The sequence below is a fragment of the Populus alba genome, chromosome 4 (assembly GCF_005239225.2).
Source record: "Populus alba chromosome 4, ASM523922v2, whole genome shotgun sequence".
Lineage (NCBI taxonomy): Eukaryota > Viridiplantae > Streptophyta > Magnoliopsida > Malpighiales > Salicaceae > Populus > Populus alba.
Genome location: NC_133287.1, coordinates 6,256,573 through 6,271,345, shown reverse-complemented (window position 1 = coordinate 6,271,345; position 14,773 = coordinate 6,256,573). Strand labels below are relative to the sequence as shown.

The 14,773-nt window shown below is 31.2% G+C and overlaps 1 protein-coding gene across 1 annotated transcript; it reads left to right on the top strand.

Moving 5' to 3' along the window:
* Positions 1–1,584: 1,584 nt before the first annotated feature.
* On the top strand, positions 1,585–11,446 carry LOC118030378 (floral homeotic protein AGAMOUS). The gene is made up of 9 exons (XM_035034458.2): positions 1,585–1,749; positions 2,222–2,461; positions 7,191–7,272; positions 7,922–7,983; positions 8,070–8,169; positions 8,319–8,360; positions 8,564–8,605; positions 8,749–8,915; positions 11,212–11,446. The coding sequence occupies exons 2-9, from the start codon at positions 2,235–2,237 to the stop codon at positions 11,213–11,215; spliced, it is 726 nt and encodes a 241-aa protein (XP_034890349.1). The 5' UTR covers positions 1,585–1,749; positions 2,222–2,234; the 3' UTR covers positions 11,216–11,446.
* Positions 11,447–14,773: the final 3,327 nt, after the last annotated feature.

The window sequence follows — 14,773 nt, the reverse complement described above, 5'->3', positions numbered from 1 at the left end:
GAGAAGGTCATGGTGGTTGAGTTGACTTTGTGGCTGCTTCTGAGTTGGTTTTTGAAGATTATTAACAGATAGATTGATCTTCTTCTTCTTCTCTGTGTCCACCTGGTCGCCGAATTCTTTTTCTTCATTTATTATCGTGCCAGTTTTTCTCTTCAACGACCTTGGTTTGCTCTTCTTCATTGACACTTTCTTCCTCATCAAAGATTCAAAAATATATATATGTGCTGGTGGTCTTTAATAGGGCGCTTACACATCCATATATTTCATCTTTGAGTGAAAATAAATGATCTTTTTTTTTCTTCTAAAAATAATCAATCACAAATAAGATAAGATCATAGATAGTTTTTATCTTGCAAACTACTTTTGGTTTTTTGATTGGTAAACTTGTTTTTATGGTTGTTGTGCATCCCTTAGGGATCTGGCTGTGTTATTTGTCTTGCTTTAATGCTGTAGTTAAGAGCTCTTTTTTGTTCTGCTTGCAACTTTGTTCTAGTTGGAACTTTAATCATTCTTGTTATTGTTGTTTTTTTTTTTTTTTTTGGCTATGTGTTAGGTTTGATACCTTGTCCTTGATTAGGTTCCTTGTCTAACCATTGTAAACTAATAGGTTCAAGGAGTATGTTTTTTTTTTTTTTTGATAAATCTTGTACATGAACTTGCTAGTTTTCTAACCTTATAAATTTTTTGATCTGATATATATTTACTTACCTTTGATTAAAAAAGAAAAAAAGAAAAAAAAGTGCAGGAATTACTAGACCAACTTAACAAATTTTCTGATCCTCTTAGGAAGTTTAATCATTTTTCTGATCCTCTTAGCAAATCTAATCATTTAGAGAAACAAAAGTAGAGAATACAAAAAAAAAAAAATTCATGATAGTTTGCTACAATAGAAACAGAGACCATAAAAAGAAAAGTAAAATTGAAAAAAAGATAACTAATATTTTTTATTACATCATAATTCGATATTATCGGCAAATCTTAAGAGGTGGTGTCTTGTATATTAATACGTGAATTTGATTGAATTAAATCTTGTAATACAATTTAATTGATTCTAAGTTAAACAATCTGCTGGGGAACATTCATACAACTATCCTTTTTTTCGTTTCAAGTAGGGAGGCAATAAAACGTTTTTAGTTTAGGTAACTAAACAATGGAATTTAATGAAATAAGGGTAGAGATGAGGTTTGAGGTTATCTTGTCAAGCACCTTCCCATTTGAACCATGATTTTGTCGTCAAGCACTGAGAGTGTAACTTAGCCCTAAAACGTCTCACCCACCCCATTATAATTCATTTTCAGAAAGTCCCTTGCTTTTCTCTCTAATGACCTAAATCATTTACTTGAAAGCCAAATAAAAAAAAAAAACGAATATAGTGGAGAGTTATTGAGGTCTGAATCTGACGACAGATTCCCACCTTTAGCCTCTTCTTTTTAATTCCTCTTCAATGCTCACCACTCATCAATACCAAGATAAGAAAAAGAAAAGAATGGAAAAAATATTGAAGAAGAGAAATTACAAAGACGGTAGATAGACTTAGTAGAAGTATATTGTTATATTATATAAAGATTGGATGAGAGGTTGTTTTTCACTTTATAAATATCCACCTCTTAGCCCAAACTTGCTTCCATTTTCTTCATCTCTCTACTATTTAGATTTGTAGGAGAAATCCCAAAGGAAAAGATCATCACTTTCTCTACACATTAACTGCTATCTACAGCCCCTAGCTACGTTGTTTTATTTCCTCCCAAGGTTAGTTACCAAAACATGGAGACATAAATCTCATTGTATTCTTCAGTGCTTCATCACTTGTTTTGGGCTAATTAATCAATCTTTTCACGTTTCAAAACCCACCTTTTCTTTTCTGTTTTGATCACTCAGAAACCCCAAAAAATACAACTTTTTCAAACATTTCTGTCTCCCTTTCCCATACCAATCTCCAGATTGAAGAACCAGTGATTTATTTTTGTTTGGTTGATTGATTATTTTTACCATAACCAATAAACCGTAAAAATCGCAATTCAGAAGCTCCAAACGTTGATCGACCCCCTTTTCTTATGTTTATTTTATATATCTTCCATCCTGGACTACTCAGTGATCAAAAAGTATATATACCTGCTAAATATGCTATGAGTTATGCATATATTATTCTTGAATTACTTGTATTTTTGTCATTTTATTACATTTTTGTGTTGTCACTCAGTTTGTGTTTTGGATCATCTAGCTAGACTGCAGCTATGGAATATCAAAATGAATCCCTTGAGAGCTCCCCCCTGAGGAAGCTGGGAAGGGGAAAGGTGGAGATCAAGCGGATCGAGAACACCACCAATCGCCAAGTCACTTTCTGCAAAAGGCGCAGTGGTTTGCTCAAGAAAGCCTACGAATTATCTGTTCTTTGCGATGCTGAGGTTGCACTCATCGTCTTCTCTACCCGCGGTCGCCTTTATGAGTACTCTAACGATAGGTAAACAAATCTAATTTTAGATATATGCTTCTCTGGATCTTAAATTCTCCATGTTACAAGCCCTCTTCATGTGGTCACTGTTTTTTTTTTTTTTCATCTTCCTTTCTGCCCCAAAGAGATTTTTTTTCCTCTCTTTTTTGCTTATGTTAATGTTAATTTTGAGCTTTAATTGGTTTCTTTCATTTTCATTTTCTTTCTTTCATGAATGATCATTAAATGGTTTTCAATTTCTAAGGTGGGAAATTTACTATTATTATTATCTTGTGTTTAATCTCTGGGTAAAGGATTTAAGCAAAAGAGACACAATTATTCCTTATGCTACAGTTTTGATTGAGTTTCTTATCTAACTGAGATTCACTTCTTTCTTTCTTTCTTTCTCTTCTCTTACCCTTTAGACGATGCTGATGCACTCGTTATTTTGAGTTCTTGGTTTGGTAAGAACATAGATCTGGTATAATAAACAGACATAGAAGCACTATATGAATGATGGTAGCAGAAATGAGTATAGGTCTGTGAGATCAGCCTCTTTTTCTCCTCCCTTGTTGTTAATTTTGTTGTTTTCGTTTTTCTTTCTCTTCCATTATTCCTCTTGCCCTCTCTATCTCTCGCTTTTTTTTTGCTCATACTTGTTTGTTTGTGTCATCTACGAGGCTAAAGAGATTGCCTGTAGCCAAAGCTGTCATCTTCTCATTAGTCCAAACCCTCCATCTCTTTTCACTTCCTAGCTAAATAGCACGTCAATTAGACATCAAGAAAGCAAAAGTACCATGTCAAATAAAAGTGAAAAAAAAAAAAAGGAAGAAAGAAAGGGTTTTTTTAATTTGTCATGTCACTCAGACATATATATTATTATTAGGGTTTCAAATCCCCAAATGGGTTTTTCATCTTATTTTATTTTTCCGAACCAATCCAGGGTTTTTCCCCTAATCACACGAAATTTCCCAAAATCTGAGTTTGAACCGGCCACTAGGGGATAGTGAAAACCTTTCTGTTAGTCAGTGCATAACCCCAGTTAGGGTTCATAGTCAGGGTTCATATTCAAGTAACCGAATGAAATCATCGAAATCGTACATTAACATTCAAGGAAAAGTGTTAAATCAAGCAAGTGGACCCTTCCACAACCAATCAAAACTCAGTTAGATTTCACCTAGATTTTTACCCCTTTTTTAACCTGGGTAAGTATGGGACAGTAACTGCTTAGGGTTTAGTAGCCAGTCCAATAGATCAGATTGTTGTTCGGGTTTATGAACAGAATCTTTGGTAACGTCACACACGATTTTTCAGTTCTTGCTTACTGACAAAAGGCTTTATGTCATGATTCCTTAAACTGAACCCTAGATTTTTAACTTCCAATCCCCCTGGAAAAAAAATGAAATTCCAAAAATTGTCCATTTCTTCTCCTTAGATCTCTCTCCCGGTTAAGTTGTTTCCATGGTGAAAGCAGAGAGATGAATCAATGAGAATGGGTTAACCAAGGCCATAATGATGGCACTGTTTAAGATCTTGTATAGATATATTTATATAAGTTTTTTTTATTTTAATTTAAAGAGATTTTTATCCTCATTTGTTTTTTTTACTGTGAGAAAACATTTTTATAAAAATTTGATATTTTTTTAGATTTTTTTATGTATTAATACTAAAAATAATTTTTTAAAATATAAAAAATATTATATTAATATATTTTAAAATAAAAAATTAACCATTGATGAAAATATCAAGAGAAAGAGAGTGGTGAAGAGAGAATGAACGACAACTGTTAACCAGTGGAAGAGTTCTGTCAATTTTGGCTTCTTCTATGTAATAGAAAGCCTACAACTCTAGCTGGTATTGTACGGCTCTGATTCTCTCAGAGTTTCAGTCTCAGGCTAATAAAACGTCCGATTAGAACAATATTTTATTACAATGAAATAGAATATCGAGGCGGGTAATAGAGTGAGTTTAGGGAGATTATCCACTATGTAATGGGTTATTGACACGTGGAGCATATTTGACCGCTGATCTACCTTGGCCAATAATATTGTAGGATTCAGTGACAGCTTGGCAGAGACAGCCAATCAATGTCTCGACGAAGTTAAGGTATAAGGAAATCTAGAAAAGCGGTTCTTGTCTGAATTGACAAGATGTGTTCACATTTTACTGATATTATTATGGCAAAATTTTAGGATTTCCTTCGCATTGTGTCGAGGAAAGACTGGATAATCAGACTGACTCGGAGAGCTGTGGTTTTGTCATTCATCTTCTTTTTAGGGTTTTCTACTAGTAACTTAATGGAGTTATTCGTTGATTTGACTGTTTAATTGCCTTCCCGTCAAGCTTTGTTATAATAAGGATTTTTAAAATTGTTTTTATATTAAAATAATATATATTTTTTTAATTTTTTAATTTTATTTTCAAGATAACATATCAAAAAAAATAAAATAAAATTAATTTGAAGTAAAATAAAAATTAAAATTTTTGAAATCAATTTTTTTAACGCAATATTAAATATGTTATTAATCTCTTCTACTATTACATCTTAAAATTTACAAGGTTTTTTCTTGGGAAGATAAAAGGGATATATATAAACGATAAAGTATTAGTTTAAATATTGTTCGGCAATAGATAAAAATCAAATTTTATATAAAAATTAAATTTTAATCAACTTTCTTTTTTCTTTTTTCATGGATCATAGAAGGAGTTGGACTTGCTTTTTTCACGGTAATTTATCCGGAAAAAAAGTTAATATTGATAATATTAATTAAGATATTGTCTCCTATTGTTTGTTCTTGTTTTGAAATAATTCTATCTCTAATTTTTTTTGTTAAGAGAACCTTAAAAAAAAAAAAAAAAGTTTTTACAATACATAAGTAATATAGAAGTGTCCTGAACATGGTAATTCTTCATCTTCTTAGTAGACAGAATTACATGCATTAGACTAATGTTGTTAGTATATATGCTAACTTATATTATCATTGATAGAGGCATTGGACCAATTATATGTTTTTACTTCCTCATATTTGAATTCTTTTGTTAATATTAATTATTAATCACTGAAGTTATTCCATTATTGTCAGCTGATAAACTCCAAGTTGTAATTTTATGTTTGATCTTGTAATTAAGAGCAAGCAAGATGGACATCTCTAGTGGTTGAGGAAATTAACAAAATTTAATTCCTCAAATATATTTTGTTTTTCATTGTTCAAAAATACATGTTTTAAGCAAACAATATAATACCCCGTAGCCATTATATATATATATATATATATATATATATAATGCCTATACTTTGTAAGAAGTCTAGTAGTTCCATAAGTATAAGATATGTTTGAGGTAGTTTAACAACAGCATTTGATTTTGTTTTTCAATATCCTTGTATCAAAATTATCATAAAACAATTACAAAAACATCACTTTTTTTTAATTTTTTTTGGATAAACACATTAAAAAATACACATTTATGAAGCCTCCATGTGGTCAAAAAAACATGTTAGAGATATCAGAAGCTTGTACATGCGTTTATGTGGCAGTATGTGTCCTATGAAATGTCATATCAATTGCGTTACAAAAATTTTCTTGTGCTAAATGTGGCATAGATGGAAGAGCACAAGGAAAAGGATTACCATGAAAAATAAAAATAAAAAGAGGAAGGAGTAGTTTTCAATTTTATTTTAATTGTCAATATTGTGTGCTTGGTGAAAAGTTATCTGTCATTTTTATTTTTACTTTTTATAAAAAGCATAGAATAATGTGTATTTCACGTGTTTGGTTAGAGGTTATAGATGAAAAGCTTTAATAATAAAATAGCAAAATATACTTCATCAGAGGAGATTTTAAAATTTATGAACACAATTCTCTTTCCTTTCAAATAAAATTCCCATTTTAGTGGTGAGATTAATGTATTTGTTTCTCTCTCTCTTTTTGTTATTTTTAGTATTACAAATAAAATTAAAAGGCATCAATATTTTACTGTAAATTATGCATGGTGCAATCTGAAGTAAACTAACTTATGCCTCCCTTAAAAATCAAATAATTAAAAAAACATTCAGAGTTAATTTTGTATTTACATATCTTTATTTTTATTGCACAGTGTAATTATTTCTATGTCCTTGAAAAAAAAAAAACACATCTAGGTTTTTTTTTTAAAAAATTTCATATCTTTTTTGTATAATGTAACTACCTCATAGACCTTGAGATCAACTTCTTTTTACTTAAGGTAAAGGGGTATTTTTAGTTTTTTAACCTGATTGGTTTTACAATTATCGTGTGAAGTCAAGTTTTTTATGTTATAGTCTTTATATATATATAAATGGTTAGCGCATGCCCTTGCAATTCCTGACCTTGAAAGTCTTATTGAAACATATAATTATAATAATGAAATATTATCTCTAGTTTTGCAAATTAATTTCATAACATCAATTAAATATTCTGATAAGGTAAAGTTATTTACGATGGAGAAATTTACATAATGAAACCTCCTTCTGCCTGCGTAGTGCATTTCTATGGTATATATGACCATCAATTCTACAATCTATTGAAGCCAAAGACCTAACCTTCTTGAAACCCTCTTGCAGATAATTGTGAGTGAATGTAAGTCCACTATGAAATATTCACACGATTACGTACTTGGCTATCATTAAACTTTGTTTTGGTGCTTTGCATTTTCTTAATTAGATTCTTCCACAGCTTTCCAATGCACATTTTGATGACTTTTTTTTTTATTCTTCTTGATGGAAATGATGACATGATTGCAGTGTCAAATCAACAATTGAGAGGTACAAAAAGGCATCTGCAGATTCTTCAAACACTGGGTCTGTTTCTGAAGCCAATGCTCAGGTACCATATATCAGCTCTAACTAACAATTTGTACGCATAATATCTATTAGATGGAGTTCAAGCATAATATTCCTCCCAATAATTTATTGCCAATATAGTGCTATGCTACCACTTCAATCACTCTTTCTTGATAACCCCAGCTTGTATAAAATCTTTTAGATACCTCTAAGTTTTTGCCTTACCTTTCTCACTAGTGTCTGACATGACACTAGTGTTCACATGGATTGGCATCTCGGAGTTGAGGGTTGTCTGGCTTCTTCGAAGATCCAGGGTTTTCAAGAGGGGTTGTACAATGGGAGGCCCATGGTTATAAACCTACTGTGTAAATGGTTTGATAAATAATGATTCAGATTTGAGTAATAGTCTTTTAATTTCTTTGTAAATGTCGTCTATGTTTTTTCCAGTCCTCCCTACACACACTCTGATAATTACAACCAATTCAATTTGTTTTGCTTCCTCCTTTCGCTATGCTCCTACGGAATTTATTTCCAGTTTGATTCAGTATTATATGCATGTTTACAAGAAAATAGAAGGGGGGAATCTACATCACTGAGATTTTCTAACTGTATTTTATCAACTCTGATCTGAACTCGAGGCTCTTAATTTTGTTATATATAATGTTTTATTGCCTTTTGTTCTTGCATCTCAGTACTACCAGCAAGAAGCTGCCAAGCTGCGTTCCCAAATTGGTAATTTGCAGAATTCAAACAGGTCAGAGCCTGTTTGACATTGATCTATTTGTTAGATGATATCTTTTTTCTCTTCCAAACTCCGCTTAAGTATAAATTATATTTCAGGCATATGCTGGGTGAAGCGCTTAGTTCATTGAGTGTGAAGGAACTTAAGAGTTTGGAAATACGACTTGAGAAAGGAATAAGCAGAATTCGTTCCAAAAAGGTTTGGATACTAGTACCGAATTGATACCATCACTTCTTTTTTTTTTTGTTTTACTTGGATATCACATTTCCTTGTATTGCCATTAACAAGTTTTGTGTTCATACTTTCCTGCTATGTTTCTAAAAAATTCCTCCCGCAAACCTTGCCAGAATGAGCTGTTGTTTGCAGAAATCGAGTATATGCAGAAGAGGGTAATGCTTCTTATGTTATCATATTCCCCATTTATTTAATATTTATTGTTTTCTGGTGGAGTATATTCTATATGATTGTTATATATTCTGAGGTAAAAATCATCTAGTGTTTATTAACATAATGATTCTATGGTCAACTTATTCCTTCCTGTTTTCACTCCGAGATTTTCCTTTGATTCCTTGAATGAAAATGCACATTACAGGAGGTTGACTTGCACAACAACAACCAGCTTCTCCGAGCAAAGGTCTTTCTTCTATCTATCTATTTATCCATCTCGTGTGAGGGCAAGATGCGTGCGTGTGCATCAATGGAGATCTCTATATATGTCTTATATAGCTAGTGAGCTGTTTTTAACTTAGAAATATGAAGTTTATCTTGATACTGCAGATTTCAGAGAATGAAAGAAAGCGACAGAGCATGAATTTGATGCCAGGAGGAGCAGACTTTGAGATCGTGCAGTCTCAACCATACGACTCTCGCAACTATTCTCAAGTGAATGGAATACCGCCTGCAAGTCATTACTCACATCAAGATCAGATGGCCCTTCAGTTAGTGTAAGTATCTCCTTTGTAACGAATAATAGGTTTTCATTACCGGACAACAGATTTAGTGCTGTGGCATTCATAAAATACAATTAATTACTTTAATTTGGAGATATTCCAAAAGTTGCAACTGCATGGTTCACGGGCTCTAATTTCTTGGAAGGATATAACCGATGCTATGTCTTTTCATTCTGATAATTACTTAGTCTCTTATAAGATGATTATTTTCAGATTTTTATGACCATTTTCCCATTGAGATTATAATATTTTGACATCGAATAGTTGGACTAGAAGCAAAGAGCTGTTGCTGTTATTTAGCACCGTAAAGGAAATATATGTTGGAATTAATTTTGAAGTCTACATTCATAATGTTTTTTTAGTTCTTTTAGGTGTCTTCTAGATATATGCATTGAACTATTAAATATGTATTTATCTTTTAAGTCTCTTGAATTATTCTAAATTAATATAAATTTATGTTCAGAATATTATAAGTCTAAGTCCAAGTCAGACTTTCTTTCTTAGGAGAGTAATATTTATATGAATTAGATTTATTTTTCACCATGCTTCCCATGTTCCCATTTTTTACTTTTCTCCTTTAAATATTTCTAACACGGTATCAGAGTTAGTTTGATCTAATGAGTTTTTAAATGGACTAGAGTGTAAAATCCTAAAATAGAGTTGAGAACAAGTGACGTCCAAAAAAAATAATAGAGGTGCAAGATAATAGTTCCCAACAAGAGAATTGAGACCATGCATAACAAAAAGATTAAAGAAGCCTAAGAAAGAGGTTTAGTGCAAGTTAATAACTTCTTGCATACGATATAAGATGTTGTACAAAAGCGGCCACACATGAAGAAGAGAAAAAAAACTCTTTCTATAAGAGATGAAGAAATGGGATAAAGAGCCCATGACAAGAAGAAGGCAACAACTTTAAGAAATGGAATGGTCACTTTTTGAAGAGCTAAGTATTAAAAAGGAGATGTTTAACTAGAAATTATAGCAATAATTACAAGAGGAAAAATATGGCTTGGAGTAGCCATGTTCAGGAAAAAAATAATAATTGAAGAAAAACAAATTGAAAAAATGGCAATGGAATGCCATTAGCTAGCCATGATGAAAGGAGTGGCTGAGACAGATACAAAAGAGATCTTCTCAAGATGAAGATGGAAGTTAATTCTAGAAAATTGATTATGGATGCAATGTCACAAAAAGAAATGAAAGAAAATATTAAAAAATTATTGTAAGAGGATCCTCATCACATTTCACATTTCAAAAATTGTAACATTTTTCAAAATTAAAGGGGAGTGTTGGAATTAATTTTAAAGTCATACAAATGTTTTACTTCTCTTAGGTGTTACAAGGTATATGCATATAACTATTAATATGTGTTTTATCTTTTAAGTCTCTTGATTTATCCTAAACTAATATAAATATATGTTTAAATTATTTTAAGTCTAAGTTTAAGTTTATAGAAATTTCCTCTTTTACGAGAGTAATATTTATATAAATTAGATTTGTTTTCAACCATGCTTTCCATGTTCCTATTTTTACTTTTCTCCTTCAAATATTTCTAACAATATATACCTCTGAACCAATTGAATGGCCGACCTAGGTTTACTAAAATGTTTAATTAGCAGTATTAATGTTAAGTGAAATCAGATTCCCCAAGTGAGAAGTATATATTTCTTTAGCATACTTTATGTTTTCACGCACCTTGATTTTCAAACTTTGTTTATCGATTTCCGAACTAAAAAGTGACTACATTATAGAACTTGAACTAAAATTACTCTCCTCACTATAGGTGAAATCAGATTACTTTGAAAATACTACAAAGATTATGTCGTTTGCTGGTATTTCTAACATCTTTTCTCCTAATTTTGTGTTAATTTTCTCCTAGAGGAACTTTTTTTATGTACAAAGGTTTCATTACTCATGCAATGGTGAACTAATGCTTGAGGAGTTCCAAGTAACTTTGTTGTCTCATGTAGAGAAGAGTGTTGAAGTTCACTATGGTTTAACTTCTCCTACACTGCTTGATATTGCCATGAACTCTGACATCATTTGGCTTCATCTTGTTCTAAAATCTAAATGAAATAATTATTTGTTAATATACATCTTTTTAACCCTTTGCATATGACTAAGTGGTCTCTGATAAGACATCATTAAAGCCTCGCATAAAAGCTACCATTTCATAAATTTCTAACTCCTGGATGTATTTTCTGTTGATTCCATTGCTGATTATTGTTTAAAGACATCATCATTCCAATTAGTACATGTGTAATAACTTCCTCTGTTATTGTTGGTGCAGTTAATAATCTCCAAGGACACAGTTTCTCGCATTTTCATATTTCATGGAGAGTACCTGGGTTTCCATTGAGCGCAAAAGCTACATGTATGCTAAAAAAAACCTGAAGTAGCGTAAATCATATTTGTCTGGGTGGGAGGGCCTAGTACTCTTCCTCTATGTATTAACTATCCTGTCCCAGTTAAGACATAAGAAATGTCAGAGAAGGATTTCTTTTCTGTATGTTTCATGAAGGCATTAAGATGTTACAGTTGTGACTAACTTATTATATATGTCTTACTACTTCATCTTGTGATAATTTCTTGCATGTTAATTTGATTGAAGTGTAGCTTAGACCATTCGCCATGTTAATGGTGACTTGTTAGTGTCTAGTAGTTCTCAGTAGATACTGATTATGCCTTCAAAAAATGATGGGGTTTTTGGAATTACTAGCTTGCTAGTATTGTTGTTCCATTCAGTTTCTGCTTAAACCTAAAAATCAGAACTTGTGCTGAATCCTTCAAACAATAAAGTCAAAATTTTCAAAAAACTATGACATAATTTATCTTAGAAGGAATTGATATGGTATTCCAGTGTGATCACTTATTTCTCGAGGATGGGATAGATATTGTCTCAACAATGAGGATGAATATGTGTCCCCTAGGCCAATAATCCCATGACCTTCCCAGGATAGGATTGAATCAGTCTTCTCTAGTTATGATTTGCACATTTACCTCGAAAACAGATAATGTCTCCTAAGTGATATGGCATAATTTACCTTGAAATGGATTAACATGGTCTCTCAAGTGTAATCGCATATTTTTTCAAGAATGAGATAGACATTGCTTAAAAAATAGGGATGGATATAGTCCTCCGAGAGAAATAACCCCATAACCTTTTAAGGATGGGATGAACTCAGTCTTTCTAATGCGACTACACAATTTACCTTAGAAATGATCAACATCTCGTTGGTGTTATCATATAATTTATCTTGAAAAGAATTAGCATAGTCTCCCTAATATGATCATATATTTCTCCAAAAATAGGATATTAGACATTGCCTAAGCAATAAAGATGGACTCCGTCTACCTATTAAAATTAAAGATACAAATTATCGAAGCTAGTAGTAGTGATGAAAAATATATTCAATTTATGTATTATAAAGATTTTGTATGTCGTTGCTGCTACTATTATCAAAGCTCGAACCCTAAAGAAAAGAAGCAAAAGCTTTTCAGAAAAGAAAGATGATAAAATGAAGAGAGAAAGCACCTCACGAAAGCGTCACAAAAAAGAAGGCTTGACACTACAATTTACATAAAATTGATGCTCACTCGGGTGTTGGCCACGCTATGGTTGGTGCTAGATTATTTAAGATTTTTACTTGATTTGGCTCAATAAATGCTCTTTATTCACATGGAAAGCGAATCAAGATACCACAGTTAGGTGATCTAATCTTTTACACAAAGAGTAAGGATAGTTGTGCCTCAAGAAGCAACCTTTATCTTATACCATCCATCTTTAATGTCTCCTTTGCGAAAACTTGCCCTAAAAAAGCTTGAATCATCTACGCATTTTGAAGTTAGCCACGTCATTAACATTATCTAATATACAAAAAGTAAAGATACTTCAGAATTTCTCATATATTATTATTCAGCATTTATGCAATATAATAATTTATTCGTTGCTTTACTTTTCTTTGTTTGTTCAACTAATGTAAATTAGGTTATTATCTTTGTAGTCTTTTTTCTTAAATAAAATTCAATTATTAACAAAAAAAATATATAATTTATCTGTAAATAATGAATGCTTTTGAAATGTTTCCAAAATAATCCCTTTTTTTTCCAGAAATTTGAGGATAATTAAAAAAATTATTTCCCTCAAACATATTCGATATTCTTATCCTAAGTATAATTTCAGTTTTATTTTGGAGAAAATGTCTATTAGTTTGCTCATAATTAGATTACAATAATAAAACTAATATAATATTTGTTAATGAATAATAGCTAATGAGTATTATTATAGAAATAAAAATATATTATTTATAACTTTCTTATTATGAATTGACAACCTTATAGATCTATCCAAGTTTTTTTTAATCATTATAAATTAATTAATATTTTTGACAGGCTTAAAAAAAAAACAATACTTAATTTTATCTATGTGTTATTATTTTCGTTTTTATTTTTTAAAATTAATTTATCATGGACTCAAATTAATGAGTATAATAATATTTCAAATAAATTTAGGGCTTTTTTATACATGATTTTTTAATTATATAATTAATAATAATATATCAACCCAATATGTATAATTTAAAATAAAATATGTTTTAAACAATATTCGTAACAATAGTAGTTTTTTATTGTTTATGAATATTTTTAAAAGTAATTAATTTTTTTTAACTTAATAAAATACAATGTTGAAACAATTTATAAACTATATTATTAATATGAGTAAAACAAAAACTTATTGGTAAGTTTTTGTTTAATTATATTTGGAAGTAAGAAAATATATTGAGGTAAAAAAAATTAAAAACATAAATATTAGTTAAAAAAAAGTTTTCATGAGTTGGTCAAGGCTGCTTCAAATCTATATGGACGGGCATTCTTGTGAATTATTACTGTTAGAATTGTAATAATAATTATTTTTTAAAATATTTTATTATTATAAATATATTAAAATAATATATTTTATTTTATTTTTTAAAATTTATTTTTTAAACATAAATATATTAAAACGATCTAAATCTCCAGATTTCGGCCCCGAGCTCCCTAAGTCAATCATAACACATTCTTGCATTTGCTAGCATACGTACGTATTTTCTCTGAAATCGACAGAATCTCGTTGAAATCACCTAATACCATTGAAGGAGAAGATATGGATTTGAGCTCGAAGTCTAATATTATGCTCAAAACACTCTCTTCTTTAGCTGGTCTTTTGGATTTACAAAAACCACAGTACATAACCATGATGATCCTCCTCCATCATCCACTGTTACATGAACACAGTGACGAGAAGACTTCAATATCTTCATGTCAGCCCTGATTTTATTGCATCATCTCCACTCCGTTGTACCTTCTGCCTGTTGCGTTTCTCCTTCCGTTCTCAGTGAGATGCTGTACGGAGGACATATTCCTTATGCCATACTGGCCACATTTGGAAACAAGTTTTCAATTGGATAAGAACTGGATGCCATTGTCTCAAGGTAAGATAATGATCTGCCACCATCCATAGACCCTAAAGAGAGCAAAGCCCATGCAGGTCATCGGGATTGGAAACTTATCCGGGAAGATATTGTTTCCCAAATCCACCAGTCCTAGATCGCCTTGGATTTTCCATAGCGTGTGGAGTCTTCTCATCAAAAAAGTCTTCCTCCCCATAACTTTGATAATTAATGTTTGACGCCACGGTTCTTTGATTCTTCGTTTTTCTTCAACAGAATTTAATTACAGGACAATCTTCATCTCCAAAATCCTCATCATCATCTTCTGAACTATAATCATCCCTTGGACAATCTTCAGCCATCCTTTGATTCAGATAAGAGGCTCCAACAAGGGAGTCCTCATAACTAAAACCTCTGGTTGCT

Bases quoted from the DNA above. Each gene is read 5' to 3' on its own strand.
- LOC118030378 (XM_035034458.2), top strand. From the start codon at position 2,235: ATGGAATATCAAAATGAATCCCTTGAGAGCTCCCCCCTGAGGAAGCTG. The intron at 7,273-7,921 runs GTACCATATATC...CTTGCATCTCAG, and splicing joins TTTCTGAAGCCAATGCTCAG to TACTACCAGCAAGAAGCTGC. The intron at 8,361-8,563 runs GTAATGCTTCTT...TGCACATTACAG, and splicing joins TCGAGTATATGCAGAAGAGG to GAGGTTGACTTGCACAACAA.